The sequence below is a fragment of the Rattus norvegicus genome, chromosome 14, assembly GCF_021556685.1.
Source record: "Rattus norvegicus strain SHRSP/BbbUtx chromosome 14, alternate assembly SHRSP_T2T, whole genome shotgun sequence".
NCBI lineage: Eukaryota > Metazoa > Chordata > Mammalia > Rodentia > Muridae > Rattus > Rattus norvegicus.
In genome coordinates, this window is record NC_141547.1 from 31,335,074 (window position 1) to 31,359,329 (window position 24,256).

Sequence of the window (24,256 nt, forward strand, 5' to 3'; positions counted from 1 at the left end):
CTATGCCCGATATTCACACACTGGCGGTGCAGTCTCCGACACTTACCCAATAAACACAGAATATTCCTGCTTAACACAGAACACAGAACTTACCCAATAAAAATGAAACAGAGAACTTACACAATAAACACAGAACATAGAACATACTCAATAAATACAGAACATAGAACATACCAAATAAACACAGAACATTCCTGCTAAAAACAGAACATAGAACTCACCCAATAAACACAGAATATTCTTGCTAAAAACAGAACATACAACTTAACCAATAAACACAGAACATTCCTGCTAAACACAGATCATAGAACTTACCCAATAAACACAGAACATTCTTGCTAAACACAGAACATAGAACTTACCAAATAAACACAGAATATAGATCGTACTGAATAAACACAGAACATAGAACTTACCAGATAAACACCGAACATAGAACTTACCCAATAAACACAGAACATTCCTACCAAACACAGAACACATAACTTTCTCAATACACACAGAACATTCTTGCTAAACACAGAACATAGAACTTATCCAATAAGCAGAGAACATAGAACTTACCTAATAAACACAGAACTTTCCTGCTAAAAAAGAATATAGAACTTGCCCATTAAACAAAACATTCCTGCTAAACAGAGAACATAGAACTTACCTAATAAACACAGAACATATTACATACACAATGAACACAGAACTTAGAACTTAGCCAATAAACACAGAACATAGAACTTCCCCAAAAAACAGAACATAGAACTTTCCCAATAAACACAGAACATTCCTGCTAAACACAGAACATAGAACATACCCAATAAAAACAGAATGTTTTTGCTAAACAAAGAACACAGAACATAGAACTTACCCAATAAACACAGAACAATCCTGCAAAACACAGAACAGAGAACTTACCCTATAAATACAGAACATAGAACATACTCAATAAACACAGAACATAGAACTTACTCAATAAAAACACAACATTCCTGCTAAACATTGAACATAGAACTTACCAAAGAAACACAGAACAAACAACTTACCCAATAAACAAGGAACATTGAACATTCACAATAAACACAGAACATAGAACTTACCCAATAAACACAGAACATTCCTGCTAAACACAAAACAAAGAACTTTCCCAATAAACACAGAACATTACTGCTCAACACTGAACACAAAACTTACTCAATAAACACGGAACAGAGAACTTACACAATAAACACAGAATATAGAACATATTCAATGAACACAGAACATAGAACTTACACAATAAACACAGAATATTCCAGCTAAATTCAGAACATAGAACTTACCCAGTAAACACAGAACATTCTTGCTAAACACAGAACATAGAACTTACCCAGTAAACACAGAACATTCTCAATAAACACAGAACACAGAACTTATCCAATAAACACAGAACATTGAACATTCTCAATAAACACAGAACATAGAACTTACCCAATAAACATAGAACATTCCTGATAAATACAGAACATAGAACTTACCCAATAAACACAGAACATTCCTGCTAAAAATAGAACATAGAACTTACCCAATAAACATAGAACATTCCTGCTAAACACAGAACATAGAAATTACCCAATAAACAGAGCACATTCCTGATAAACAGAGAACATAGAACTTACCCAATAAACACAGAACATTCCTGCTAAACACAGAACATAGAACTTACCATATAAACACAGAACATTCCTCCTAAACACAGAACATAGAACTTACCCAATAAACACAGAACATTCCTGCTAAACACAGAACATAGAACTTACCCAATAAACATAGAACATTCCTGATAAATACAGAACATAGAACTTACCCAATAAACACAGAACATTCCTGCTAAAAATAGAACATAGAACTTACCCAATAAACATAGAACATTCCTGCTAAACACAGAACATAGAAATTACCCAATAAACAGAGCACATTCCTGATAAACAGAGAACATAGAACTTACCCAATAAACACAGAACATTCCTGCTAAACACAGAACATAGAACTTACCATATAAACACAGAACATTCCTCCTAAACACAGAACATAGAACTTACCCAATAAACACAGAACATTCCTGCTAAACATAGAACATAGAACTTACCCAATAAACACAGAACATTCCTGCTAAACACAGAACATAGAATTTACCCAATAAACACAGAATATTTCCGCTAAACACAGAACGTAGAACTTACCCAATAAACACAGAATATTCCTGCTAAACCGAGAACATAGACCTTACGCAATAAACAGAGAACATAGAACTTACCCAGTAAACACAGAACATATAACATATTCAATAAACACAGAACATAAAACTTACCCAATACACACAGAACAATCCTGCTAAACTCAGAAGAGAACTTATCCAATAAACACAGAACATCCCTGCTGAACACAGAATATAGAGCTTACCCAATAAACACAGAAAATAGAACTTACCAAATAAACATAGAACATAGAACATTCTTAATAAACACAGAAAATAGAACATTCTCAATAAACACAGAACATAGGACTTACCCCATAAACACAGAACATTCCTGCTAATCACAGAACTTAGAACTTACCCAATAAACACAGAACATAGAACTTACCCAATAAACACAGATCATAGAACCTCATTAATAAACAGAACATAAAACTTACCCAATAAAGACAGAACAATCCGGCTAAACACAGAATATAGAACTTTTCCAATAAACACAGAACATAGAACATTCTCAATAAACACAGAACATAGAACATTCTCAATGAACACAGAACATAGAACTTACCCAATAAACACAGAATATAGAACATTCTCAATAAACACAGAACATAGAAGTTACCCAATAACACAGAACATTCCTACTAAACACAGAACATAGAACTTACCCAATAAACACAGAACATTCCTGCTAAACACAGAACATAGAACTTACCCAATAAACACAGAATATTCCTCCTAAACACAGTACACAGAATGTACCCAATAAACACAGAACCTAGAACTTACCCAATAAACACAGAATATTTCTCCTAGACACAGAACATAGAAGTTACCCAATAAACACAGAACATAGTACTTACTCAATAAATACAGAACATAGAACATACTCAATAAACACAAAACATAGAACTTACCCAATAATCACAGAATATTCCTGCTCAACAAAGAACCTAGAATTTACCCAATAAACATAGTACATAGAACTTACCCAATAAACACAGAACATAGATCATTCTCCATAAACACAGAACATAAAACTTACTCCATAAACACAGAACATTCCTGCTAACCACAGAACATAGAACTTACCCAATAAACACAGAACATAGAACTTTCCCAATAAACACAGAACATAGAACATTCTCAATAAACACAGAACATAGAACATTCTCAATGAACACAGAACATAGAACTTACCCAATAAACACAGAATATAGAACATTCTCAATAAACACAGAACATAGAAGTTACCCAATAACACAGAACATTCCTACTAAACACAGAACATAGAACTTACCCAATAAACACAGAACATTCCTGCTAAACACAGAACATAGAACTTACCCAATAAACACAGAATATTCCTCCTAAACACAGTACACAGAATGTACCCAATAAACACAGAACCTAGAACTTACCCAATAAACACAGAATATTTCTCCTAGACACAGAACATAGAAGTTACCCAATAAACACAGAACATAGTACTTACTCAATAAATACAGAACATAGAACATACTCAATAAACACAAAACATAGAACTTACCCAATAATCACAAAATATTCCTGCTCAACAAAGAACCTAGAATTTACCCAATAAACATAGTACATAGATCATTCTCCATAAACACAGACCATAAAACTTACTCCATAAACACAGAACATTCCTGCTAACCACAGAACATAGAACTTACCCAATAAACACAGAACATAGAACTTTCCCAATAAACACAGAACATAGAACATTCTCAATAAACACAGAACATAGAACATTCTCAATAAACACGGAACATAGAACTTACCCAATAAACACAGAATATTCCTCCTAAACACAGAACATAAAACTTACCCAAGAAACACAGAACCTAGAACTTACCCATAAACACAAAATATTCGTCCTAAACACAGAACATAGAAGTTACCCAATAAACACAGAACATAAAACATACTTAAAAAACCAAAATATAGAACTTACCCTATAATCACAGAATATCCCTGCTAAACAAAGAACCTAGAACTTACCCAATAAACACAGTACATAGAACTTACCCAATAAACACAGAACATAGAACATTCTTGCTAAACACAGAACATAGAAGTTATCCAATGAAAACAGAACGTAGAACTTACCCAATAAGCACAGAACATTCCTGTTATACACAGAACATAGAACTTACCAAATAAATACAGAACATTCCTGCTAAACACAGAACATAGAGCTTACCCAATAAGCACAGATCGTAGAACTTACCCAAGAAACACAGAATATAGAACTCATGTAATAAACACAGAATCTAGAGCATTCTCAATAAACACAGAACATAGAACTTACCCAATAAACATACAACATTCTTGCTAAACACAGAACATAGAACTTACCCAATAAACACAGACCATTCCTGCTAAACACAGAACATAGAACTTACCCAATAAACACAGAATAGAACTTACCCTATAAACACAGAACATAGAACACACTCAATAAACACAGAACATAGAACTTACCCAATAAACACAGAACACAGAACATACCCAATAAACACAGAACACAGAACATACCCAATAAACACAGAACACAGAACATACCCAATAAACACAGAACATATCACTTACTCAATAAACACAAAACAGAGAACATTGTTCACACTATTAGAAGAGATCTGTTAAAGACAAAATATGCAGTGGCCATTTTCATTTAACTGGGCCTGATTATTTGCTCCCAATATCTAAGAACCGTGGGTGCAGTCGGGGAAAGACAGGGCAATATTCTCCTAGTACTTTGCTGAGAAGTTCAACAAACAAAACAGAGAACAAGACACAGTGATGTAGGGAGCAGTTCCAATGCAAAGATCCTGTTCCCCAATTGGTTCTTGATCTGTCAGTAAAGGAAGCCATAGGCTAATTGCTGGGCCAAAGGTACAGGTGGGACTTCTGGGTCCCTGGAGGCAGGCAGGGAAATGCAAGGAAGGAGAGCAGAGTTCACCATGTTTTGGAGAGAGGAGAACCAGGAAACCATGAGGCCTGTGGCCACTACTGCAGGCAGGTGGTCAGGGAGTTTAGCAACTGAAGATTAGGGCAAATGGGAGAATCAGATAAGAAACTTAAGGGTACTGTTTTCCAGGTGGGAGATAGTAGTGCCTAGTAACTGTGCCAAGAAGGCAAGTTGAAAAAGAACAACTGTGTATGTGTCTTTTATCCTCGGATTCATGGGAGCTGGGTGGGAGCTGGTAGCTCAATTACTCCCCTGAACAAGGCAGGTAGAGTAAAAGCCACACACAACACTGGGGACCAATGCCCATGTGAGCAATGTTGCCCTTTTGCTAGTGCCCTTGTCTTGTCAGATACTTCATTGTCTCCTGATGGGATCCCAACAGAACCAGAATCAGATGGTTTAGAAAGACTTATAAAACCAAGTGCCATAGACATAACCCAAGCTGGTAGAATTGGGATCAGATGTCATAGAATTATAACTTACCCATAGAGTCCTCCCAGCCAGGTGCTTCCTGGTTTCTTTTGATGTAGCTGTTAGCTGCAGCAAACTGGTCCTTGGAATGCCCCCAAAGTGTGCTCCCTCTGGGGAGTGGTTCTTCAGTTTTGGAGGGTCAGAGCAAAGGGTCCAGCTTCTAAATTTGGGTTGGAGACCTTATATCTCATGGGCCTCTAATGTGGAGATTTCTGGTTTCTTTGGAGACTCGGTTGTATCATGTGATGCTTTTCAGGAACCTCTTATGAGAGGATGATTTTGCTGAAGCAGATACATGACAGGATGTTTTGCTAAGACCAGACACATGGTGTTTTTCTGGAGACATCCTGGAAAAAGGGAATATGATGTTTTGCTAGAGCAGATGCTTAGGAGAACACATGATGTTTGGAAAGGATTTAATATAGCCCAACGGACAGTGGATGATTCCGGATGGTATTGGTGCCTTACCATTCTTTTGCTGGTCATTGTTGGGCTTTGCTGATGCTGGCCTTTGTGACACTGGGTAGTATTGGTCTGCCTTACCATTCTTTGCTGTTCATTGTTTGTTATGACTTCATAGAGAGAAATGCACCAACAAACCTACTGGTTGTATTCCTGAGGCTTCTTGCAGCTTCCAAGGATTCAGCAAATTGGCAGGGCCTTGCGGTTTCTTCTGAATCGACAAGCTGTTGCTGATTCTTGGATGGTGTTTGCCTGTGGACAGAGGTGCTGCTGCTGATTTGTGTGAACTGAACCGCTGATATTGTGACAACACGGATTGGATTTGCTTCAAAGAACTACTTCTGAACAGGCCCACATCCTCCTCTGCTCTATTAACCTTTCCTTTCCACGATCTCTGGTGAGTGGCGGGCCAGAAGGGACATTAAAGCATTTAAGAACCATTAATAAAAGTGGGTTTTGAAAAATCTAAGCCTGCAGGCCTCCAAAGGTTAATCCTGAAGACTTGAGTTGAAAGACCACCAGTATGGCCACGTCAAAGCAAGCTTCACGGTGCACACCAGAGATCTGGGAAGAGGCTGCATCTTCCCCTAGGAAGGGGTTCAAGAGACCAGCCCTGAGCCAACCTCATTCCTTTTTAATAGGGCAAAAGGACAAGGTAGGGGATCTTTTTCAGGCACCAGTGGTTACTGAAGCAAAAAGAAGCAGTTAGGAAAGCCCCTCCTTGAACAATGGGCACATCACATTCCCAAGGAATTGGTTCACAACTGAGTTTTGGGTCAGTCTCTAGGAAACAGAAACTTAATATAGCTGCAGACTCAAAATGGCTTCTGGCTATAAAATGGAGTCGGGCTGGTTCTTCACAGTCATTAATACCCGCATCTCCTCGGCTGGGATTGCAGACCTGAAGAGCTTCCTTCCTTATTATTACAGGGTAGGTGAGAAAGTTGCAGACTACCACGAATATAAGGCCACATTAAAGTATTTTATTGTTGGTTGGTGTGGCGGCCAACATAGACTCATAGGGAGTGGATGGGTGGGGTGTATTGGAGGAAATGTATCACTGGGGTCGGGCTTTGAAGTTTCAGAGGCCCAAGCCGGGCCCAGTGGCTCACTTTTCCTGCCTGCTGCTTGCCTATCAGGATGTAGAACTCGGCTACCTCTCCAGTACCATGTCTGCCTACGCTTCCCACCATGACAATAATGGGCTAAACCTGTGAGCTGTAAACCAACCCAATTAAATGTTTTCTTTCATAAGAGTTGCTGTGGTCATGATGTCTCTTCACAGCAGTAACACCCAACTAAAACAGCCAGTGGCCAGGAGCAGGCTAGCGCCTCAGAAAGACTCTTGGTAGTGAAGCCCGGAGGCAAAGTGTTTTTTTTTTTTTTATTAACTTGAGTATTTCTTATTTACATTTCAAATGTTATTCCCTTTCCCGGTTTCCGGGCAAACATCCCCCTAATCCCTCCACCTCCCCTTCTTTATGGGTGTTCCCCTCCCCACCCTCCCCCCATTGCCGCCCTCCCCCCAATAATCACGTTCACTCGGGGTTCAGTCTTAGCAGGACCCAGGGCTTCCCCTTCCACTGGTGCTCTTACTAGGATATTCATTGCTACCTATGAGGTCAGAGTCCAGGGTCAGTCCATGTATAGTCTTTAGGTAGTGGCTTAGTCCCTGGAAGCTCTAGTTGCTTGGCATTGTTGTTCATAAGGGGTCTCGAGCCCCTTCAAGCTCTTCCAGTTCTTTCTCTGATTCCTTCAACGGGGGTCCTATTCTCAGTTTAGTGGTTTGCTTCTGGCATTTGCCTCTGTATTTGCTGTATTCTGGCTTGTGTCTCTCAGGAGAGATCTACATCCAACTCCTGTCTGCCTGCACTTCTTTGCTTCATCCATCTTGTCTAATTGGGTGGCTGTATATGTATGGGCCATATGTGGGGCAGGCTCTGAATGGGTGTTCCTCCTGTCTCTGTTTTAATCTTTGCCTCTCTATTCCCTGCCAAGGGTATTCTTGTTCCCCCTTTTAAAGAAGGAGTGAAGCATTCACATTTTGATCATCGTCTTGAGTTTCATGTGCTCTATGCATCTAGGGTAATTCAAGCATTTGGGCTAATAGCCACTTATCAACAAGTGCATACCATGTGTGTCTTTCTGTGATTGTGTTACCTCACTCAGGATGATATTTTCCAGTTCCAACCATTTGTCTATGAATTTCATAAAGGCATTGTTTTTGATAGCTGAGTAATATTCCATTGTGTAGATGTACCACATTTTTTGTATCCATTCCTTTGTTGAAGGGCATCTGGGTTCTTTCCAGCTTCTGGCTATTATAAATAAGGCTGCTATGAACACAGTGGAGCACGTGTCTTTTTTATATGTTGGGGCATCTTTTGGGTATATGCCCAAGAGAGGTATAGCTGAATCCTCAGGCAGTTCAATGTCCAATTTTCTGAGGAACCTCCAGACTGATTTCCAGAATGGTTTTGCCAGTCTGCAATCCCACCAACAATGGAGGAGTGTTCCTCTTTCTCCACATCCTCGCCAGCATCAGCTGTCACCTGAGTTTTTGATCTTAGCCATTCTCACTGGTGTGAGGTGAAATCTCAGGGTTGTTTTGATTTGCATTTCCCTTATGACTAAAGATGTTGAACATTTCTTTAGGTGTTTCTCAGCCATTCGGCATTCCTCAGCTGTGAATTCTTTGTTTAATTCTGAACCCCATTTTTTAATAGGGTTATTTGTTTCCCTGCGGTCTAACTTCTTGAGTTCTTTGTATATTTTGGATATAAGCCCTCTATCTGTTGTAGGATTGGTAAAGATCAATCTGTTGGTTGCCGTTTTGTCCTAATCACAGTGTCCTTTGCCTTACAGAAGCTTTGCAGTTTTATGAGATCCCATTTGTCGATTCTTGATCTTAGAGTATAAGCCATTGGTGTTTTGTTCAGGAAATTTTTTCCAGTGCCCATGTGTTCGAGATGCTGCCCTAGTTTTTCTTCTATTAGTTTGAGTGTATCTGGTTTGATGTGGAGGTCCTTGATCCACTTGGATTTAAGCTTTGTACAGGGTGATAAGCATGGATTGATCTGCATTCTTCTACATGTTGACCTCCAGTTGAACCAGCACCATTTGCTGAAAATGCTATCTTTTTTCCATTGAATGGTTTTGGCTCCTTTGTCAAAAATCAGGTGCCCATAGGTGTGTGGGTTCATTTCTGGGTCTTCAATTCTGTTCCATTAAAAATATGGAAGCTTCACGAATTTGCGTGTCATCCTTGCGCAGGGGCCATGCTAATCTTCTCTGTATCGTTCCAATATTAGTATATGTGCTGCCGAAGCGAGCCCGGCAAAGTGGTTTTAAATGCAAGCATCACACAGACCACAGTGCTGTCACTCTTAGATGAGAGGCAGAGTAACCCTGCAACATCTGTTTTTACAGAACATAGCAGTTATTTCAGAGACACCACAGCTGCTGATTTTTATTTAAACCTGTATCAGTTTCAGTTTAGTCTGTACGAAGATTGTGTTGGTTAATCCCGCTGGACCATGGAGAAATCATCTCAAATGTGTTGTCAAGGTGAATGTGGCTGTTAAATGGTGGGATGGGGGCTGGAGAAGTATTTAAGCAGACACAAAATGGAGTCAGGACAAGATGGCATTACCTTACTCCGGTGACCTTTCATGATGAAATATTTACAGGCCCAATCTTATTTACCATTTCTCTCTCTGGGTGGCTTGGAGTCCTAAGTACAAGGCAGGAATGAAGAAAGGGCCATTGCACAATACATATACAGGAAACCTGGAGCGAGGTGGGTGTGTGCATTCTCATAGAGTAGCACCCACTACTACCACCTCATAGACCTCAACTTGATCTTTCCGCTCAGCACAGGAGAGGATTGGCTAGTCTCTACAGAAGGTCTCCGAAGGCCGGCAGTCTCAGGCTGTAAACATCGGTGAGGAGGAGGAAGCTGCGGTCAACAGAGTTTTGTATCAGTCATCCTTAAACACTGTTGCTTGGACCGGAGGAAAAGACACACTGAGGGCTCTGAGCCTGGCCCATATGGAGGATGGCTTTGGTCTTTGCCATGGCTGTAACCATTTCAGCAATACACTCACAGTTGCACTCCTGCAGGGCTTCCTCTGCATCCTACACGTATGCAGCTAACACAGCTACTGTGTGTGTATTAGCACAGAGCATATCAAGTCCAGAGGATGTTTTCTAGCCCTTCCTCTCCAACCTCCCAGGTCTCTCTCCCCCCTCCCCTCCCCTCCCCTCCCCTCCCCTCCCCTCCCCTCCCCTCCCCTCCCCTCCCCTCCCCTCCCCTCCCCTCCCCTCCCCTCCCCTCCCCTCCCCTCCCCTCCCCTCCCCTCCCCTCCCCTCCCTTCCCCTCCCCTCCCCTCCCTTCTGTCTCTCTCTTTGTCTATCTGTTTCTCTCCCCCTCCCTCCTTCCTAAGATTTACATTTTATTGTAATTTTATTTTTTTATTTTTTAAACTTTTAAAAACTTTTATTTCACCTGTACTGATGCTTTTCCGAAGTTTTTTACCTATGCTGCATATGCATGCTTTGTGTCCAGAGTGGCCAGTAGAGGGCACCAGATTCCTTGGAACAGGAGTTATAGAAAGTTGTGAGCCACTGTAGAGGTTCTTAAGACCTGAACCCAGGTCTCCTGGAAAGTGCTTTTTTAACTGCTGAGCCATCTCTCCAGTCCCAGGTCTTATATCTTTTTTAAAAACAGGTTTATTTATTTATTTTATATGAACACACTGTCGCTATCTTCAGACACACCAGAAGAGGATATCAGATCTCATTACAAATGGTTGTGAGCCACCATGTAGTTGCTGGGATTTGAACTCAGGACCTCTGGAAGAGCAGCCAGTGCTCTTAACCACTGAGCCATCTCTCCAGCCCCCAGGTCTTATATCTTTCTGCCCACTCTTATACTGTTCTGTAATATTCCCTAATCCTTGGTGTGTGTGTGTGTGTGTGTGTGTGTGTGTGTGTGTGTGTGTGACTTAGATGTCTTGATTAGGGCTGAGAACTTGAGTCATGTGTCTCAGCACTTTGAGGAGTTATGAATCTTATATTAACTGCTGCTCCTTTAAAAAAAAGATTTATTTATTTATTATATATAAGTACAGTGTCTCTGTCTTCAGACACACCAGAAGGGGGCATCAGATCCCATTACAAATGGATTTGAGCCACCATGTGGTGGTTGGGACTTGAACTCAGGACCTCTGGAAGAACAGTCAGTGCTCTTAACCACTGAGCCGTCTCTCCAGCCCTTAACTGCTGCTCCTTGACAAGAAAAAAGAAAAAAGAAAAGAAAGAAAAAAAGGAAAAATAATTCTCTGGTGAAAGTGGAGAGCAACATTAATCTAACAGTGATAAGCACAGTGATTTGGAAGGCAATGTGTTGGGCACAGTATGTCCATTTAATACAACAGACATGCTCCCTGCTAGGGTGGAGGGATTCCTCACCCATGACTTTTTGCCTAGGTTTACATTTCCAGGCATGAATTCCTTCCTGTGTATCTGGACTCAAATCCAATCTGAAAGTGGTTGGTTATTTCTCAGAGTCATGTCACTCTGGCACATTTAGTGGATACGAATGACTGGCAGTGTTGGGTATTTTTAAGATTTATTTATTTATTATATATAAGTACACTGTCGCTGTCTTCAGACACCAGAAGAGGGCATCGAATCTCATTACAGATGGTTTTGAGCCACCATGTGGTTTCTGGCAATCGAATTCAGGACCTCTGGGAGAGCAGTCAGTGCTCTTAACCGCCGAGACACCCATCTCTCCAGCCCTGTTGTGTATTTAATAGTAATTCAAGGACATAGTTAGATACACAGAGCATGTGCGTCTTTAACCCATGGAATCTAAATTCATCTATGTTGACCTGGAAAGTTGTATACATTCCTTTCTGAAAACATCATTTACTAAGAATTCGGAATTAAAGATAGTAGCACAATTAAAGACAGCATTAAGGTTTAAGGCCATAAAGTCAAGCTGGCAAGGAAGGGCCAAGGAGGGGGAAGGAGGCCTGCAGTGTTTTCCTTCACTGAAGCCATTAACTTCACATGAGCAAGTAGAGAACAGCAGATGCCTTTAGGAAGTAGATGGTCAAGATGGTAACGACAATCTTGTCCTTCAAGCAAGAAGGGAGACATCATTAGAAAGCCATTAAACGGGAACAGGAGGAACAGGTCCCAAGGAGGCCGTTACTAATGGGTTTGGAGTCTAGAATGGGCTGCTTCTGATCCTCTGGAAAAGCAGCACACGCTCCTAACCACTGAGCCATGACCCTAGCCCGGCTAGTACTTCCTTCTGCCCACTTCATGCAATGTTCCCCGAGGCCAAGAGAGGGAGCTGTGGTAGGTCCCAACGAGGACTGAGCACTCAGCAGTCACTGTTGGTATCAGGAATTGAAGCGACACTATTTGGTCACTGTTGCCCTGGCAACAGCCACGCATTCCCGGAAGCCCCTTTGGCTCAATTCCCACCTCCACCCGGGATAGTCATACCACATTCCAAGTAGAAGACAGACTTCCTCTGCCCTCCTCCTCTTCTCTCCTCTTTCTCTCGCCCCTTCCCTTGTCTCGTTCTCCCATTAAGTCTCTCCACATGGACCCGTGGTGCGTTCTATCTGGGCAATGAGATTTTAATAGCATCAGTCACCTTCTCAGATCCGTGTTTCTGGCTGTGTCCTTAGAGGCAAGATAGAATTAAGAGACTGTTCATGATGGTGACATCCCAGGCAGGGCACAGCGCCCACCCGATGCAGGGACGGCATGGCCTTACTTTATTATTATTATTATTATTATTATTACTATTACTATTATTATTATTATTATTATTTATTTTTTTTTTTTGAGGCACGGTCTCACCAATAAGGCCAAGCTAGTCTTGAACTTACAGAGATCTGCCTGCCTGCCTCTCCCTCCTGAAGTGATGGGATTAAAGGTGTGTTTTAACATACTCCAGGATAAAATGTTCTAGAAATATATATAAAAAACTTCATTATAAAAAGTGGCAAATAAAAAAAGAAAAGAGAAAAGAAAAGCTATTATTCTATAGAGCAGGCTAGCCTGGAATTTACTGTGTTCCCCAGGCTGGCCTCAAGTTTCTTTCCTCAGCTTTCTAAGTGTTGGGATTATAGGCATGAGACACTAAACTTAGTTCCGACCTAAGAACTTGAAGGAGATCCCAAGTCAGAAGCCATCCTGGGCTATAGAGCAAGATGTTGGCACAAACGAAAGCATCTGAGAGGGCATATGATATGCTGGATAGTTTTATGTTAACGTCACACAAGCCAGAGTCATCTGAAAGGAGGAAACCTCAGTTGAGAAAATGCCTCCATAAGATCTACCTGAAAGGCATTTTTCTTTTCTTTTTTTTTTTTTTTTGGTTCTTTTTTTCGGAGCTGGGGACCAAACCCAGGGCCTTGCGCTTCCTAGGTAAGCGCTCTACCACTGAGCTAAATCCCCAGCCCCTGAAAGGCATTTTTCTTGGGGGGGGGGCCCAGCCTGTTGTGTGTGGTGGTGGACCTGGGTTGATGGTCCTGGGTTCCATAAAAGAAATCCAGCTAAGCAAGCCATAGGTAGCATGGCCTCCATGGCTCTCCATGGCCTCTGCATCAGCTCCTGCCTCCACGTTCCTGCCGTGTTTGAGTTCCTGGCCTGACTTCCTTTCCAAGATGACAGTGATACAGAAATGGAAGCCAAATAAACACTTTCCTCCCCAACTTGGGTTTTGGTCATGGTGTTTCGTAACAGCAATGGAAACCCTAAGACAAGTTAGTACCAGGCTAGTGGGGCATTGGTGTGACAGATCTAACCATGTTTTTGGTAGGATCATGGAAGGACTTTGGACCATTGGGTGTTGAGAGCTCAGTGACTATCCTGTACACATGTAGGAGATAAGAATGTTAAGAGCAGGGGCTGGAGATGGCTCAGTGGTTAAGAGCACTGACTGCTCTTCCAGAGGTCCTGAGTCAATTCCCCAGCAACCACATCTGTAATGGGATCTGATGCCCTCTTCTGGTGCGTCTGAAGACAGTTACGATGTACTCAATAAATAAAATAAATCTTAAAAAACAAAAAGAATGTTGAGAGTGGTGCTAAGATGGAGACCTGGCTTTGGACATTTTAGAGGGAAGCAAAGACTTTACTGGGCCATTTGTGTGAAGAAAGGGTGGTGTCTAGTCAGCTAAGGATGAAGAACTGGCTGTGATTAGTGAGAGTCCAGGAGCACGAAAGCAAAACCTTTGTCTTACTGGGACACCGGATGCTGCTTAGCTAGAACTAACACAGAATTGGTGGTGGTTAAGTAGAGACCAGCATTGCTAGGGCAAAATCTTCTGGACAGTGTTTTCAGTGCCTGCACACAGTAGGTGTGTTTAATACATGGCCTAGTGTTGGCTGCTGAGTTTGGTAGCATATGAATTACCCGGGTGGGACTGGTTTGGAAGGCATGAAGGGGTCCTAAGGAGCAGGCCCAGCTTTGCTGGTGCTGTGCCAAACAGCTGTGCTGGCTTCACGACTCTTGCTTTTTCCAGTGGATATGGCCGTGTTTCTACAGCCTGAGTTCTGTCCTGTGACCAGTGTTCACAATGGTAGCCATGCAGTGGGGGGACCAGGGGCTGTGAGCGCCAGTCTGCGGATTACCTTGCAGAGCGAATGTTCCTAGGCAGAATGCACAGCCACGAATGTTACGTGACTCACATACAGCCAGAGGCTAAAGATCTTTCTCTAAAAACCATTTCACTTAAGTGAGCAAACACCTCTATTCACCAGGTTCCCGCTATGTAGCTCTGTCTAGCCTAAAACTGCCGATACAGACGAGGCTGACATTGAACCTGTTGCAACACTCTGGCATCTGCATCTCAAAGAGAGCTGGCTTCAGGTGGTTGTGTGTGTGTGTGTGTGTGTGTGTGTGTGTGTGTGTGTGTGTGTGTGTCTGTCTGTGTGTGTGTGTGTCTGTGTGTGTGTGTGTGTGTAGGTGTAGGTGTGACCCAGACTTTCCTTCTAGATCAATTAATGTTGGACCCCTTAAAGTCCTTTCTTCTAGTCATTCAGTGAGACTTGTTGGGCTTTGTCATTATTGTAGGTATGGAGGGATGGAACCCAGTGCCTTGCACAAGTTAGGCAAGCGCTTTACCACTGAGCTACACTTCCAGCACAAATACTCACTGAGCTGGGAACACGTGGGAAGTCTCAGGTGCTGAGCACCCAGCAGTCAGCTAAGCAGACGCACTCTCCTTTTAGTGCGTACAAAGGTAGAGTATGTCTCAGTAGAGGAATTTACAGTTAGAAGGTCAAATTATGGTGACTCCTACGGGAGCGGGGGAGATAAGGGACTGGGTACTTTATAAAAATGTGATGATCTGGGGACATGTGACCAGAGAGATAGGTAGAAAGGAAGCTTATGCAGACATGTGGGTAGAAACACCAGCTGGAGCACAAGCTGCAAGGCAGGACTGAGGAAGCCAGTGAACCTGGGGAATAGGAGGTGACCTGGAGGTAACAGGGCTGCACACTGTCATCTCACTTCCTGTAATTTTGTGGTGGGGTGGTAGGTGGGATATGTGAAGGGCTGGAGGGTTGGAGTGATGGTGATGTGTGTTTGAAGTGTGTGGAAAAGTGATGAAGAAAGGGTCTTAGTTGTGGTCCAAGTGTGTGGGGTGTGTAGATGGGGCGAGGTGGGTGTTTGGAGGATGGAGAAATGTCACATTGTGTAGTGGGTATGGAAGGTGTGGGGAAAGAGGCGTCTGATGGTTTGAAAGAGTGCTAGGGGCCATTTGGGGTATGGGGAGGAGGGGTGCTGGGTTCTGTAATGGGCTGGGTATGTAAGATGTGGGGTATCTGGAGCATAGAAAGAATGGTGGGGTACGTAGTGGGGGATGTGTTTGGGTGTGTGAAAGAAAGATGGGTTGTGTGGTGGAGGCATGTGTTACTTTTGAGGAGGAGGGGTTAGGTTGTGGTGGAGTGTGTGGTCAAGACGGGTTGGGATAGGGTGTTTGAAGCACTTGAGGGGAGGTAAAGATGGGAGGGGTGTCCAGAAGGGCTGGGTTGTGAGCGCAGGGTGTGATGTGCTTGTGTCTTGTGTGTTTAAGTGGTGGAGGTGTGGAGGGATCCTGTGGGGATGTGTATGGGGCTTGTGGAGAGTTCAGGCATGGTATCGTGTGAGGGCCGTGTGAAAGGGTGAGGGCATGGGTCGCTTTTATGAACTTTGTAGAGAGGTTTACTGCTTAGAAATCTGGAAGGGGTGTGTGTGTGTGTGTGTGTGTGTGTGTGTGTGTGTGTGTGTGTGTGTGTGTGTGTCTGTGTCTGTGTGTCTGTGTGTGTGTCTCCCCTTCCCCCCTGGCCAACCCTCCATTTTCCTCTTTCCCATCATCCCCTCTCCTGTAACTTCCGTTCTTGATCCTGCCTCCTGCCAAGCCTCTAGCCTGCCGCTCGCCCCTCCCCCTTCGCACTCCCACGTGGCGCCGGCGGGTGGCTCCTTGACCACCGCGGTGCGGGAGAGCTTTCCAGCAGAGCAGGAAGAACTCCTTTAGTGATGCTGAGACTGGTGCTGTTGCTCCTGGCCACAGACTTTGCAGGTGAAGCTCAACTGGGTCTGGTGTCAAGGAAGAATCTCAGCTTGGATCTGAGAGCGCTGGCCTGCTGGGCTTGGATAGTTAGGCGACGGATTCTCACCGTTACTGGCGGTTGTGCCCGGTGGAGAGTGGTGGGCATGGAAGCTGTGGGTCAAGTATCCTCTGTCGTTCCAGTTGGGACTTCCATCCTAGCTCCAACCACCATCTCTACCTTTCTTAAGCAGATTATTCTGAACCCATGTACACACTTGAGTTGTGTCCACAGCTCTACCGAGCCTGGGGGTGTGCTAGACGTGGGAATCCTACGAGACCTTCTTCCGAATGGACTTGACATCTATGGGGAAGCAGAGTTGAGATCCTAACACCTATACTAAATTTTGTGTTTATTTAGTTTGATGTACTGGCTCACTCCTGTAATCCCAGCATTTGGGAAGTAGAGGCAGGAGAGCCATGCCCCTGTTTGCAACATAACAGCCGGTTCAACACCAGCCTGGGCTCCCTCACACTCTTTTTTTTTTTTTTTTTGGTTCTTTTTTTTCCGGAGCTGGGGACTGAACCTAGGGCCTTGCGCTTCCTAGGTAAGCGCTCTACCACTGAGCTAAATCCCCAGCCCCTCCCTCACACTCTTAAAAGTTAAATCCGAGTTTTGTGTTTATTTGAAAAAAAAAAAATCTTGGACACACAGACAAAAAGCACTGTTAGTTACTTCCCTGACCCGTGTAACTTCTAAGTCAGTTTTCAAGAAACTTGATGGAAACAGAATCAGATGTTTCTGTGCATTTCTTAGAAGTTCCAGAAAGAAATGATGGAAGGTCTTTTTAAAGAGGCATGGAGAGGGGCACCAGAGAGACTGTCATGTAGGGATAAACCACAAACCACTTTGGTTTTGGTCTTTGTGTCTTTTTTTTTTTCCCTTTTTTTTTTTTCTTTTTCTTTTTTTTGGAGCTGGGGACCGAACCCAGGGCCTTGCGTTTGCTAGGCAAGCGCTCTACCACTGAGCTAAATCCCCAACCCCGGTCTTTGTGTCTTAAGTGTGTGTGTGTGTGTCTGTTTGAAGGCATGTGAAGGCTCGGTGTCTTTGATTGCTCTCCACAGTATTTTTGAGACCGAGTCTCTTGCTGAATCTATAGCTTGCCATTTCTGCTAGGCTGGCTGGCCGGTAATTCTTGGTATGCACTTGTCTCAGCTCCTTCCAAGGACTAGGTGTTCAGACCCAAGCCCAGCTCTGGGTTTTGAAGATCAGAACTCAGTTCACAGCAAGTTCTTCACTCATTGAGCCATCTCCCGCCAACTGTTTTTCTCTACTCTCTCTCTCTCTGTCTCTCTCTGTCTCTGTCTCTCTCTGTCTCTCTCTCTCTCTCTGTCTCTCTCTATCTCTCTGTCTCTTTCTCTCTGTCTCTCTCTGTGTCTCTCTCTGCCTCTCTCTGTCTCTCTCTGTCTCTGTCTCTCTCTGTCTCTGTCTCTGTCTCTCTCTGTCTCTCTGTCTCTCTGTCTCTCTCTGTCTGTCTGTCTGTCTGTCTCTCTCTCTCTCTCTCTCTCTGTGTGCTTCTCTCTGATTGGCTCAGGGTACTTCCTCTGTAACCACCCTCCCATCTTATTTACGCACTGGGATTTAAGGATCTTTGTGGACGACTTACCTTAGTCATCCTACAATGCCAGCATTTTCTCCTTACAGCTTCTGATGACTCTCTGGACTCTTCCGATTCTCAACTCATAAAGAGGTCACAATTCAGAACAGTAAGTATGAAGCCCGTGTACCGTCTCTTCTCATGCAGCGAAGTAAGTGTTGAACCGGTTTCAAGCTAGACTTGTCACTTCAGAAACCACGCACGGCTTTGTAAAGCCAGCATCTCACGCAGTTTCCTTGATCTGGAAAATGAGTATACACGTTTCTTTTCTCAAGAGCCTCCTGAGCCCTGGGATGACAGGGATGAGCCACCACATCAGCTAAAAGTGTACCTTTCAATCAAGAATGGCTCAGTCTTCGAAGGCCCCCTGGATGCTTTGTTCTAACATTTCCTTTAATAATTCAAATTTACTGAGGCATGATAGTTACTCTGTATATTAGGCATTTCACGTATTTCATCCTATTAAATTCTGTGGGCATAAATAAAAATAAAATGAGACAGTTCATTGAGAACTGCAGTGTCAAGGGTCTTTCAGCAACATTTTCATCTGGGTAGAGACTCCCTGGTTGACAGAGGCTCGGGAAAGTGTCAAGGTGCAGAAAGAGGCATTGGGTATGGCCTGGTGCAAGCTCTTGGCAAAAGAAACTTTAGGTAGGCAGCCTACAAGACTGGCTAGGGGTGCACAGACAGCTTCACTCGGTTGGTCCTCATTGGGGGTCTAGGACAAAAGTAACAACTGACAGTTGTTAATCAAGACCTGGCCACTTAAATGGGTTATTTGGCTTCTTGGACTGGCTTTAGGGGCAGCAGCCCGACTTCTAACAAGTCAGATGTAAGGAGGATGGATTCCTTTCGGTATTTATTTGACAGTGAAAATGTTTACAGCCATTCTCTATGTAAAGAACTTGAAGGTACAAGATCCAATCTTCGTCTCTAAACAGTTTCCACAGCGTATTTGTCCCTTGTTGCCTGACTGAGACTGATCACTTGCATGTAATAGAACCTTCGACTGTCCCCTGAGCTGGGAGGCTTTGCCATGCTAGAGACAGAGTGCTGGGATCACAGGTGTGCAGGACCACCCCAGGCTTAGCGTTCTAGACTCTGGGATGGAGAGTGAGTGAAGGCTAGGCTGTCACTTTTCCAAATTAAGAGTATATTTCCTATACGGGTATAGCCACGGAGGTTGAGCATGTGGCTAGCATGTATTACTGTGTGTCCCTAGCTGGAGTTAGAGACTTTATAACACTCGAGGGTCTAATGGAAACATGAGTGTAATGAAGGAAAATTATGTGTGGGGGAGCAATATCTAAAATACTTAAAAAAAAAAAAAAAAAAAAACACCCGGTAAAAGGCATTGCTTAAAAAAAAAAAAAAAATACTGGGGCCGGAGAGATGGCTCAGCAGTTAAGGGAACTGACTGCTCTTCCAGAGGTCCTGAGTTCAATTCCCAGCAACCACATGGTGGCTCACAACCATCTGTAATGGGATCTGATGCCCTCTTCTGGTGTGTTTGAAGAAAGATTTAAAAAAACATACTGTAGCTTCTGGGTGTAATGTGAGCTTCAGAGGGCAGAGATATCTTTGAGGCCAGCCCGGTTACATAGCAAGCGACAGGCCAAGAGTGGGATTCTGCCTCAAAATAGATAACCCTCCCTCCAAACCACTGTTGATTTAGGTAAGAAATGGGCCAGGGAGGATTTAGAAATGAGGCTTACTAAGTGTGCAAACTCTCACTGTGTTTAACAGTATTGTGCTTACTTCCTTCTTTCCTTCTTTTCTTTTTTTTGTCTGAGACAAGGTCCAGGCTGGTCTCAAACTGGATGTATAGCTGAGTATGACCTGGAACAATGATCTTCCTGCTTCTGCCATCCAAGTACTGGGATTATTGTCCAAATGGTACCAACGAGGCTGGGCTCTGAGTTGTGGGTTTTTGGGTTTTTTTTGTTTTTTTGTTTTTTGGTTTTTTTTTTTTGTTTGTTTGTTTTTTTTTTTTGGAGGGCACAAAGTCTAGATGTGTTCCTTAGGCTAGCCTAGAAGTTGCTATGTCTCCCAGGCTGGCCTCAAACTGGAGGCAGTCCTCTTTCTTCAGCTTCCCAAGTACTGGAATGACAGGTTTGAACCACACCTACTCTGAGCTCATTTTTTTCTTTATTCTTTTTGTAATTGTATTTGAACTCTCACATATGAATTTTACGTTACAAACTCATTTTTGGAGGGCGGAGAGAAAGCATAAGTAGTTATGTAGGATATTTCTATGACATTTAGGGAACATTGGGGACAGTATAATGGTTGTGTCTCAGGTCATTCTCTTACTTCTCTGCTTTTCTCTTTTGTAGCCAGACTGTCATCGTTTTGACTACCCAGTATGCTCCAAGCACCTCAGCCCTGTGTGCGGAACGGATATGAACACTTATGGGAATGAATGCACTCTGTGCATGAAAATCAGGTTGAGTATTTAAAAAAAATCTTTAAAAAAAGATCATTTTATTTTATGTGTGTGAGTGCTTTGCCTACATGTATGTATGTGCACAATGTGTATATCTGGTACCCACAGGGGTCAGAAGAGAGAGTTGAAGACCCTGGAACAGAACTCCCACATGGTTGTGACTGGGATCAAACCTGGGGTCCTCTGCAAGAGCAGCAAGCGCTCTTACCGACCAGCCCCAGGTCACACACATTCACAGCTGTCTTCCCTTTTCCCCCACTCAGCTCTCTTCCCTTTTATTTTTTTATGAAACCAGAACATTTATTTTATGACCGATTGAAATCCTCAAGATGAACTGGATGCTGCAACAGCTGCCCTCTTGGGTTTAGGTGTTGCTCCTTCACGGAATCCATGTCTGAATCTTCGGTAGACAATTTTTTTTTTTTTTTTTTTTTTTGGAGCTGGGGACCGAACCCAGGGCCTTGAGCTTCCTAGGCAAGCGCTCTACCAATGAGCTAAATCCCCAACCCCTTCGGTAGACAATCTTTAGGTGCCCCATCGGACCAGTCCCGGTAGTGTTTCGTCTCTTAGCCTTGGCACTCCAGTTATACTTTCTCTTGCGCTTGGCAGGGTAGCCCCATTTGCCACAGGTCGACTTCTGAAGGGGATAGGCCCTGGAGCCACAGCGGCGGCACAGCGTGTGTGTGTGTGTGTGTGTGTGTGTGTGTGTGTGTGTGTGTGTGTGTGTGTGTGCGCGCGCGCGCGCGCGCCTCCTATCGGGACACATTCCAATGGATGACATTCTTTTCATCGTCTTGCTTCTACCGGCGAGGCCAAAGAGACCGGAAGAGCCTCTTTCCTTTTCTTGAATTCTGATTGGTGGAGGTAGTAACTCCTTTCTCAGATGGAGAAGTCGAATGTGACTTCAACTATTTTTGCTTTTTGTACAGACATTTAAAAGCTGTAAGACCTGCAGTCTATTTTTAGATCAAAGCTAGAGAGTAAAGCGTGTGATTGGCCAACTCCAAAGCAGCAGACAGTCGAGCTGTGTCACTATCTCCGTGTGCAGTTTTCCCAAACGAAGAGTGTAGTTGAGACAAAGGGTAGCTCAGGAGTTTGCCTAGAATACAAGAGGCCCTGGGACCAGTCTTCACCACTGAAGGGAAAGACAGGAGCATATCGCATATTTAGGGGCTGAGATGTAGCACAGTGGTAGAGAACTGGCCTAGCATACGTAAGTCCCTGAGTTCAAGTCTCAGGACTATAGGACCCACAAAAAGTCTATATTTTATAGTTAAGGCCTACAGAATGTTATATTTCCTTTTAGATTTACAGGGCATGCAGGTACACTCTGTATTTACCTGTTGGAGGTAAGACTTACTATATATACTTAGTAAAATGCTATAAGTGGTCAGTGTATGACTTTTGACTCCCTACATGCAACACACTGATGACATGGCCATAGCGCCCGGGGGTATGTATAGCAGAGTTCATTTCTGTATCTGAGATTCCACTGCACAATCCGAGCCTTCATGGGACATTTTGTATGATTAGAACCCTCTACCTTAGGTTTAGTGTGTGTATATGTGTGTGTATGTGTGTGTGTGTGTGTGTGTGTGTGTGTGTGTGTGTGTGTGTGGTGGGAATGGCTAAATGGGGAAATAAGGTCTTTACCCTTTATGTTTTCTGGATTAACTTTTAAAAGTGACCAAGTAAATACAGTCCCGACAGGAACTGAATGTATGGGGGTTGGGGATTTAGCTCAGTGGTAGAGCGCTTGCCTAGCAAGCGCAAGGCCCTGGGTTCGGTCCCCAGCTCCGGGAAAAAAAAAAAGGAACTGAATGCATGATGGACATAGGCCTTTAAAATGCAAACAGTGTCCGGGTTTCAGCACCATAGGCACTAATACCATGTTCATGGTTTCTCACTTTGCAGGGAGGATGGTAGCCATATTAACATCATCAAGGACGAGCCATGCTGATGGGCAGCTTGCAGGAGAGCAGATGGAGAACCCCCCTACCTCTCCAGTGCTCCTTGCTAGAATCCCACTCCTTTTTCTGTTTTCCCCGTTTCTTTGCATGATACTTGTTGACAAAACTTCCATGGGTAGAGGCTGGAAGTGCTTCATAAACTTAAAACTCCTGTCTTGGGCTTCCAGCCTACAGTTTATACGACCCAGGCAACTTTTGCCTCCTTAATTTCATTGGAATAAAATGAGCATTGAATTCAATCACTCGTCTGATCTGCTGAAAGTGCTATTTCGACCTGATGGGAAGTGTAACCTGCCTTGTTTCCGGGTTTTCGCACTGAGCCTGAGAATTAAGTGGCGCAGAGAGATTAGTGGGAGAAAGAAAGGCTTGCACAGGAAACATCAAAGGGTGCAAGATGTGGGTAAAACCTGAGAAAAGTAAAAGGGAAACCAAGAGAAGGTAAAGATAAATGATGTGGAAAGATGGGGTCTGGGGTAAAAGGAAGACTCCAAGTAGGAAAGAAGCCAGTAGGTGGTTCTCAGGGGGGTTAGGGGGAGTTGGGTGGGGTGGGGTGGGGTCAGGGTGAAGGTAAAGGAAAATCTAAACCTTTATTTGAACGTACCATAATGTTATCTACCTAATACTTTATGTAGTAACTTAAATGTTTTTAAAGGAGTCAAAGGAGGAAATGCACAGAGACATGACATGAGAACTGGATACACGTGAATTAGACAAAGTAGTAGCTAGGTGGTGGGGTGGAGAAGTGACCAGGAACACAGAAATTATTCTAATTAAGTCGTTCATAAATATAGACTACGTCTATCCTCAATTGTTATTCTTAAATATTTCTTTCTCTACTAGGAATATTCCTCAAAAAAAAAATCCACCCTATCTTTTGAAACAGGTTGTCATGTTTCCTGATTCTTCTACCTCTACTTCCAAGTGCTAAGAGCTGAGGAAACAGGCACCCTCCAGCCACTCTCAGGAGATGCTGAACAGAAGGCCCTCCTCGTGCCTGCCTAGGTCAGCACTCTACCAACTGAGCCATATCCTCAGCCCCGGAAAAGCCATGTACCTCAGGGTCTTAGAACCCTGATTCAAGGCATTGAGAGGGGACACACACACACACACACACACACACACACACACACAGAGAGAGAGAGAGAGAGAGAGAGAGAGAGAGAGAGAGAGAGAGAGAGTTTGTAATGACAAATTCAGTTTATGTGAGGAAACAGCACAGCTGAAGGTGGATATTATAATGGCTAATGATTTCCTATCTTTTCATCGTAATCTGTGAATGAAAGTTAAAAACCCATAGAGTTTGTAACACTCTTAAAAATTAATTGTTGGTTATGGGCAATATAATAGAGCGAGTATCAAATCCATGTAATTGTTGACAACACTGGGTCCTCCCCTGAGGACCCTCCCAATTATTAATTGAGCAAAGAGAATAAGGTAAGCACTTGGTATTTTATGGCCCTCA

General features: G+C 43.3%; 1 protein-coding gene and 1 non-coding gene across 3 annotated transcripts; one reads left to right on the forward strand and one right to left on the reverse strand.

The window, feature by feature from the left end:
• Positions 1–9,384: 9,384 nt before the first annotated feature.
• On the reverse strand, positions 9,385–9,490 carry LOC120096875 (U6 spliceosomal RNA). Its single transcript, XR_015637785.1, has one exon. It is a non-coding gene; the product is annotated as a U6 spliceosomal RNA (small nuclear RNA).
• Positions 9,491–16,623: 7,133 nt separating this feature from the next.
• Spink2 (serine peptidase inhibitor, Kazal type 2) lies at positions 16,624–23,033 on the forward strand. 2 transcript variants are annotated; one of them, NM_001008870.2, is made up of 4 exons: positions 16,711–16,753; positions 18,426–18,487; positions 20,715–20,824; positions 22,739–23,033. In NM_001008870.2, exons 1-4 carry the CDS (start codon positions 16,711–16,713, stop codon positions 22,782–22,784), a joined length of 261 nt encoding a protein of 86 aa, NP_001008870.1. In that variant the 3' UTR covers positions 22,785–23,033. The 2 variants fall into 2 exon arrangements, with proteins under 2 accessions (XP_087440126.1, NP_001008870.1); XM_087584000.1 differs by lacking the exon at positions 22,739–23,033 and having other exon boundaries at positions 16,624–16,753; positions 20,719–20,805.
• The last annotated feature ends 1,223 nt before the right edge of the window (positions 23,034–24,256 follow it).